Source organism: Neopelma chrysocephalum, unplaced genomic scaffold (genome assembly GCF_003984885.1).
Source record: "Neopelma chrysocephalum unplaced genomic scaffold, ASM398488v2 Primary Assembly neopelma1_23b, whole genome shotgun sequence".
Taxonomy (NCBI): domain Eukaryota; kingdom Metazoa; phylum Chordata; class Aves; order Passeriformes; family Pipridae; genus Neopelma; species Neopelma chrysocephalum.
Genome location: NW_020897692.1, coordinates 6,137,352 through 6,146,014, shown reverse-complemented (window position 1 = coordinate 6,146,014; position 8,663 = coordinate 6,137,352). Strand labels below are relative to the sequence as shown.

General features: G+C 41.4%; 1 protein-coding gene across 3 annotated transcripts in view; it reads right to left on the bottom strand.

Annotated features, from left to right (window-relative positions):
* Positions 1–5,239: 5,239 nt before the first annotated feature.
* RNGTT (RNA guanylyltransferase and 5'-phosphatase) overlaps positions 5,240–8,663 on the bottom strand; it is a 187,289-nt gene continuing 183,865 nt past the window's right edge. For all 3 annotated transcript variants that reach the window (XM_027695540.1, XM_027695522.1, XM_027695530.1), the window contains one exon: positions 5,240–8,064. In XM_027695540.1, the coding sequence (XP_027551341.1) occupies positions 7,901–8,064 (164 nt within the window). In that variant the 3' untranslated portion in view covers positions 5,240–7,900. The remainder of the gene's footprint in view (positions 8,065–8,663) is intronic.

Below are 8,663 nucleotides of genomic sequence, written 5' to 3'. Positions count from 1 at the left end.
TCTGTAAAGTCTTGAGCCCTGGTCTGAGGGACTGAAGAGCATTACCAAGCTGTGCAGTCGAAAGCTGTGCAGTGGGGAAATACACATGCCCAGCAGTATCCAAATGTCTCGGCTCACCTTTATGGGACAACACTCTTGTAAGGTCATGCTGGAAAGAGCTGAGCTTAGGGAGGGGGCAGTGCTTAGGTAGAAAGGCCGTATCCAGGCTCTCTAGTCCTTGCACTGGTCCAAGTTCATTACCATCCCTAGCACAATTCTGAGGTTAAACTAGAAGCCCCTTTGAAAAGAGAGGTGGTGAGCATGCCCACGTGCAGCTACAGTGCTGCAGGAGTAGCAGTGCATGCCTTCTCCATCCTCCCTGATGGGGACAAGGATGTAGGGAGCACAGAGCAAGACCTTCTGTCATAGGTTATAACTCTGAGAGGTGAATTTTCCTTTCCCTGCTTCGCTGTAAGAAAAAAAACGGAGTTGGAATGGGAGGGGGGAAGGGGAGGTCATTAGCTTCACAAAAGATTTAGCCAGTCGAGTCACATTCCTAGCTAATGGCCCATTCGAAGGCTGGCTCTGCTCTGACAGGAGAGAGGCAGTTTTGCTGGGTTCTCTTTGGAGGACGGAGACAGGGTATGTGTGCGGAGCATTTGGAGAGAAGGCCTGGAAGTCTGTTTGTCTGACTGCCCGTCCTGGTCAGCCCAGACTGCTGACTTCAGCTTGGTCTGGGAGCTGTCTCTTGTCCCCAGCCCGGATCTGCTGTGTTTCATCGGAGAGTCTATGTGCTCGCTGGGAGAGAAGGAGGAGCTTTTGGGGCACCATCAACTGAGAACCGCAGTGAGTCCTGTTGGGGGTGAACTGCCTTCCTTACCCCTTTCCTTCCGTTGAGGGTAAGGTCCCCCATCTTCTTTTCGGCTCCTCCCACGACCCGAGACCAATCCCCAGACCCCTCTCCCCGCGTGGTGACCGCCAGAGCCCAACAGCGCCCCCTGCTGACCGCAACAGCGAGCTGCAGGTCCTGCACCTTCAGTGATCCAACAGCGCCCCCTGCAGGCCACGGTTAGGACTGCGCTAAAAGACAGAGAAGTATTCACCCAGACCTTTTTTTTTCTAGGACTACTGTCTAGTTTTTTTTGTGTTCTGTTACTGTTTTTGCTAACATACATATATCTTTTAATAAAGGGTTGTTATCTCTTCTGTTTTCCACACTTCCTCGATTAAAGCCCCGTAATTTTTAATTCACAATTGCTGAGAGAGAGGAGTTTGTTTTGTCCCATAACTCATCCTCTTTAGCAAACCTTCCAGTCTCTTCAAACTGAGACACCTTCCAAGAGTCAGCAGTACAAGACTAGCCACAGGAAGGGAGTGTCAATAACAGTTTCAAGTCATTTTGTACTTTTACTGTTACTAATGCTGGAGGGGATTGGGCTGGATACATATGTCAAAAGGCTAATTTTGGATATTTGAGAAGAAGGGTGCAATGCCAGCCTTTTCCCTAGCACACTGCTCTCACTGTGCCTTGGAAACTGCACCAGGCAGCTTGCCCCATGCAGAGAGAGAGTCCAGCACCACTTCTAGCGGGTGCACCAGGCTCAGCAATAGGAAATCACCATCCTCATTTAGCTACATGCACTCTTGAAAAATGACTTGGCTGTGACACCAGAACCAAAGGAGGTTGTGTTTTACTGTTTGACGTTCATAAGAGGAAGCAAATGGCCAGTTGCTAGTCTTAGTTTCAGGGATAAAACAGCTTTGATGTAAGCAGCAAATGGTGAAAAGCAGAAAGCCGACCACAACTGCTTCAAACTTCGGCATATATCTGCTGTAGATTATTTTTGCAGAATACCAGCAGGTCACTGACTCACACGGGTAAGTATTACCTGGCAGCAAAATTATCATTGATTTCATACAATTGATTTCTCAGCCAAAGAGTAACATACTAAATCTTTTCTTTTAAAAGAACAAACTACCATAGCAGGAGAAAGTAAACTATTCCAGGAGCCCACTGCTTTAAAGACCAGAAAACCTTTCAGAGATGCTTTTCACTGCCTGATAGAGGAAAGAGACTTGTTTTGCTCCTTAATGCTTTCCAAGCAGTGATTTTATGGGTCTCAAACCTCCATGTTGTCAAACCAGAATTCTTCATTAAAAAGATGTTGCATACAATAGTCTATAAACTGAACCAAAGGAGAAGATTATAAGTACAATGAAACAGCATCAACTGCCAAGCAAACTGACGGGGAATTCAAACTAAGATTGTTTTTCTATTCTTATCTTACTTCATTATAAGTCAGAGTTTTTGTTTACCCTGGAGAGAGACGTTTCTGGTTTTGTCCTCCTGGTGTGCCACTCTGTATCTACCCCCTCGTCCCTGTAATGCCAGGGCTCTCAACAGACTTGCCTCCCTCATGGTCCACTTGATCAGAACTACTGCATAGGTATGGTTATGGCCTGTTTGTGAAGCTTCTTACTCAGGAGTTCACCAGAACAGTGTTTAGCAGAGGCAGCTGCCTGGTCTCCAGTCACTCCCACTGTATCTCCTCTCACTGCTGATTTGCTGGCCACAGAAACACTCAGCATCCCCTCCCAAACCCACAGCTCAGTCTATACTCTTTTTCCAATCTTTTTCTGTTGAATCATCTTACCTTTTCAAATGGAATTTTTTACTATTTGAAGTTTCCCATCCATTGATGATCATATTAGTTCAGAAACTCTTTGAAGTATGTTGTGATACTAACAAAATACTGTTCTTCCAGTGTTACATACTTGGCATTTATACAGACCTATTTAATATAATCTTATTGCCTTCCCACATTAGAGGAAGTTCTGAGTAGAAGAGTTAATAAAAATTTAATTTTCCCAAAGTATCATAGATGAATGCTCCTGAACCCAATTTGTGTGCTTTCTGCTAGTCAAAGAGACACAAAGATACTGAGAGTGGAGGAGGAAGAGGGAGAAAGGGGAGATGAACAGTACTTCTGATTAAATAAATTTCCATCACGGGAGTCAATTTGACTATAATTTGATTTTATTAAAAAATATCTATTATTTTTACATCCAGTGCTTTCTAATAGAAGTGGAAACAGGCTGCACTTAGATTTTACTTTAGGTTTCTTTACAACACTGAAAAAACTGTTATTACTGTTCCCTCATCAAGTTCACTAACTGTCTTCCACATTTTCACACTCCTGGATGCACCAACATCACTGAAAGGTTTGTGCTCATGTACCCCCACCTCTACTGCTGACTATGGATTGAAATAAACCAGATTAAAAGGAGCCGACTAAGGGAAAACTGTTTTGTAAATATCTCAATCAACCTCCAGCCTCAGTCCTACAGATCTCTGCAAAAGCTCAGCAGACTCTCATCAGGGAAGCAGAAAGAGCACTAACCTATACTCCCACTGCAAACATTAACTAATTTATCCAGATGTCAGTGCAAAGAGTATGTCTTGCCTTTGTTTGTACATGAAAATAGGGAGACGGTCATGAGGGAGGGAAGGGAAAAAAGGCTCCTTGCTCATATGATGAATACTGTCACAGCTGGCAGATGCTGCTTTGATTTCCCTGTGCAAGCATGACTTACAGGGACAGTACTGCCCTACCCATCAATTCTCAAGGCTGGTGTCAAACAGGGATGAGGATACAGGCTTGGAGTGAGCCTGCCCTCAAAGAACATGAATGGAGGGTCAGCCACAGGGAATAGGTTTCTCTTAGTCTCACATCTGATGGTGGGACAACTGGAAAAGCAGATAGGTAGGTGTAATGGAGCAACACAAGCTTGAAGAACTATGCTGTAAGCAGAGGGTAGAAATCTGACACTGAAAACAAAGGGGTACAGGTGAAATCTAACCCCTGCAGGGTTTGTGAGCCTTCGAAGGTGCAGCAGCTCCCAGGCAAGGTGAGATTAAACCTTGCACTGTAGTGTAGGAGGAAAGCAGTCTAGCTACTTTTAAGGCATTTCAGCCAAATGTTACTCTCACTCAAGCTAACAGAATTGCTTGGATTTAGGATTTGATTAGAGGTCCAAAGGAAAGTAATATAATAAATGGAAAATAAGTAGCTCTTGACCAACGAATTGGATATTTTTAATGACCTTATAAATTTAACTGACTACTGCAAGAATTTGGATGCTATGAAATTTACCCTAAATAAAAATATTTAACACTTTGACAACAAAATCCTAATAGCACAGGGGAGTAACATAAAATGATACATCATATTCATTGGAAAAGAATTGAGGGGAAGTACTGTGGGACAGACAGAAATCTGCAGGAGACATGCAAGAGAAACAAACCTGATTTCGACTCTCATTCTATAGATGAATCCTAGGAAATCAGCTTGCTGTGCCATCACCTTTGTGAATACTCTGAGGTCATAAGAGACAATTAAGCCCTACATATCATGAGAATATAAAGTCACATCTCTTAGGCACAGAACCAGGGAACTGCCATGCAGAGAAGTGGGAATTCTGAAGGACTGCTCCAGAGAACATGTAAGCCAACACAAACTACACAATGTGACGCGCTGGCCCAGGCGCATCAACCTCCTTCCTTAAAGCATATGGAGAGGAGCACTGAGGAGGGGTTACAGAAGTTACCATACCTCTCCTGGCATGCTCAAATGCCAGATCTGGTTTGTGTTTGCACTCAAACACTGCAAAGTCAGAAATGGTTGAGACAAGCACCACGAGAATTGCACACGTAACAAGAACATACAAGGAGTGAAGGCGGGATCTTAGATGGAAATTTCAAAAATCAAGATGGGCTTTTTAGTTTCTGAAAAATGTCAGCTAGACAGTTGCAACCTGAAAAAGGAAACTGCCTTATTACAACTCGAATCCAGGAGTTGGTCCAGGTAGGTGGGCTACCAGCTCTAGTGTCATGCTGAATGATAAATCATCAGGGAAGACTTGTGCAGACCTCTTGCACAACTTTTTCATGCAGCTGCATTTAACATTGAATGAATAAGCTACATAACATTAGCTTGTGGTAAAATAGTTATTTCAGGCACCATTTGATTTCCTTCTGGTTCTAGTTGCAGGAAGAGCAAATTGTACTTAAAAATGGCATAATGGATCACGGCCACCACCGGGGGATTCCTACCTGAGAGAAAAGCCACTGACCTCTGAAAAGTGTGGTTCATTTTCTTGGAGGACAGAACAGCAATAGCAATAACACTGTGGTATCCTGGGGCTTGCACTGGTACCAGGAAAGCACAAGCATCAAAAGCAAACACATCTTTAGGAAAAGTATTTTAAACCATTGACTTTATTAAAATACTTAATACACGGTTTGTAGAGGAATGTACTTATATTTTTTGGAAACTCCACTGAATCCAAATTTTAATTATATATTTAGCAAATGACAAAACAGTGGATGAATTCATGCTGTACACCAAAGAATAGACAAGTTAGGGGTTTTTTTTGTCATCATTATTTTCCTGGCACAGATTCTTCTTTGCTTTTTTAGCTTCAATCTCTTGAATATCTAGTAACAGAGAAAGGAGGTTTGTGTTTCTCACAGCATTAAACCCACCTGGTCCAAGTGAAAGTCTATTTGTTTTCATCAGGTTCTTCATCCAACCCTTCCTCAGGAGCTTCTTCTTCTAGAAAAGCAAAGGCAATTGACCTCCCTAAAAAGCTACAGGTCACAGTGCAAGAAAAGTTTGACAATCAAATGTGCATATGGAGCTCTAAACCTTCTCAGAGTCACTACTCTTCCAAAATATCCATTTCAAGCTGAGAGTAGAAAAAAAGACACTTTCAAAATACAAGGGCCACAACACATTCATGGACTTGGTGGAATGCACATGGAAGACAGCTTGCAGTGCTGCAGCTCTGAAATAAAAGATAAACCAGAAGCCAGGTCTTGTTGAAATACAAGATGCAAGGGCTGGGAAGGAGAAAGATGGAAATAACCCAGACACATCCCTACAAAAATGAAATGTCCTAACCTCACAGAGAAGGCTGGAATCATCATACACATTGCAACTGCCATAAGCCATGAAGATCAGTGACAAAGTGTATGTTATGACAATCTGAATGACAAGTATAATTTGCGGGAAATTATTTATACTGAGTAAAGAAATAATTGACTGTGTGTTTCAATGCAAGATGCACAGAGGATGCATAGGTTTTCACATCAAATTAATAAGGCTCTTTTTTTAAGAGATCATTTTGCAACCTTGCATAGGTGATTTAATATTTTTCTATAGATAATGTGCAGAAACTATGTACAGTTGAAAAAAAGAACTTCGATGAACACATTATTTTCCCCTCAAGTTTTATCATAGTATAAAAAGTAACTTATATAACTCCTTCAGTTGTCTAAAACACATATGGAATATCCCAGAAAGAGAAGCCAGGAACGCCATCAAAATGATGCCGTGTGCATTTATACAACAGGTTGAAACAAATAGGGAAGCCATAACAAAACATAGTCTTAAAGTTTCCATACAGAAAAAAAATGCAGGAGTAAACTTTGCTTACAAACATGAAAGCTCATTTGAGCAGAAATGCATTTTAGTTATAACAAATCAATGACCTTCACTAATTAGACTGCTGAATGGATGGGATGGATGACTCATACACTAAGAAAATGATACAAAGAGCCAATTCAATCCCTGCTTGATAAATGTACAGTAAACTTTAAAATCTGCATTTGGTTTCCAATTAATCCCAGAAAAGAACAACTCCTCCCGTAGACAACCAGACGGCAGCTTCTCAAAATGAATACTATGAACATCTGCCAGTGCACTGCAACAAAAGCCATCAAGGTATTCATGTGCTTCTTCATTTGATAAGAAAGAAAGTCAGCCAGAGGATGAGCACGGTGCCACAGGACAGCCAACAACATGTTTGAAAATGAGTGTCCTGTTCCCTGGGACACTCATCCACCACCCCCAAATGACTTATTTTTGTCCTGCGATTACCTAAACCAGGAGACTCTCTGTCTGATGTGGCTCTCTTCCACTGAAACTACTTTCTCTTTTACAAAGGAGTTGCCTGGCATTTCTTCTGCCATTTTGTGCCTGGATGCAAGACATCATTATTAGCACTGCTTATTATTCTTGCATATCACAGTGATGTGTACTTTTTAGTAGTATTTACAATAGTATCACTGTGGAGAACTAAGCCCTGTACTAAAAAGTCTCTTTAACAGAGACCTTAATACTAAGGATTTGGTATATTTCTCATCTACAGATAAACTTAAAAAGGCAAAGCTAAAATCAGCCCACTATACATTTGGCGTTAGGTTCAAACATGGGGAAAAAGCAAACACCCACCACATTCCCTTTCAAAGGGATGCTATTTACAAGAAGGATTCACCTCTTAATATTTCAACAACAAAAACCCAGCTAATTTTGAAATTAGAGTGATCTAAGGCGGCTTAGTTTTCAATCAACAGAGAGCACAAACAACATTGCTGTTTGCTGTTAAACACAAGTCTCAGAAACGCAGGGAAACTATGATCAGTTATACTACGGGTGACAAATCACAACCAGTTGAACAACAATAGTAAAAAAACACTTCTGCTTTTTTTTAAATACAGCTTCTAAAAAGTACAGCATCCCAATGTTTCCTCAGTTCCAGATTGCTGACATTATAAATTAAAGGTGAAAAGAGATCCATATATAAACAAGGCAGCTTTCCACTGACTTCATTGTACTTGGTTCTTGTCTAAACCTTTGGAAATTTATTCTTCAAATACCATAAAGTACGGTTGAATTTAGCAGTTACAAAACAATGTCCATTTGTATGTGGAATTTGGAAAAACAAAACAAAACAAAAACCAAACTCAAAAAACACACACAATTATTTACAGCAATTCAGATTTCTTTTTTTCCAGCCTTCACACTTGCATATCACCTTCTGCAGAACTGTAAACACACTATCCACTGAGATCATGGCCTTATGTTATAGTACGTGGCCTTTTGGGTGGTGGGGGTGGCATAAGTTCAGTGTCAGGATCAAGGTGGTGTTTTCGTGTCTGTCCTTGAGAAGCTGCCGCACATCTGTCAATGAACTCAAACAGCATCTCCTTCGTGACTGGATTCTGGATGCTGTTGCATACAGCTGGGAACAAAGAGCACATTCTCAAGTTACTAAACCAATTTGTTGTAGTTGGCACTTCAGTAATTTTATCCCCTCTTTGCAAAATAAATAACATATTCTGGCTCAAATATTCAGCCTTAAACACACACTTTCACAAGATGGTTGTGTCAGGAGTCACGAATCTCTGCTTTGTCCCCCAGAGAGCAAAGCAGTGTCATGGGCCTTGTGCTCATAGGAATCTCTCTTTCTAAAACTAGCAAAAGGCCTGTGTGTGTAAGGCTTCATGGAGCAACTATAAAACCACTGAGAACTGACCTCCTACTGAGGCAAGCAACAGCAACAAAGGCCTTGTGAGAGATGGTTTTAAAATATGCATAAAATCCAAGTAGCTAGAAACAAGATAGGCCTAGTATCAAAAACCTCTGAATTATGGTAACTTATTTTTTGTCACCAGTAAATCCTACAAATACCACAAACCTGCAATGCACAGTCCTTTTTTTTTTAACCTATATACCCTCATGGGACAGAAAAACTTGACACAAAGCAAGGAGCATGTCTAGCACACCAGACCATATGACAGACAAGTGGCCACGGTGCTGCGCGGTGGCCAAGGCACACAT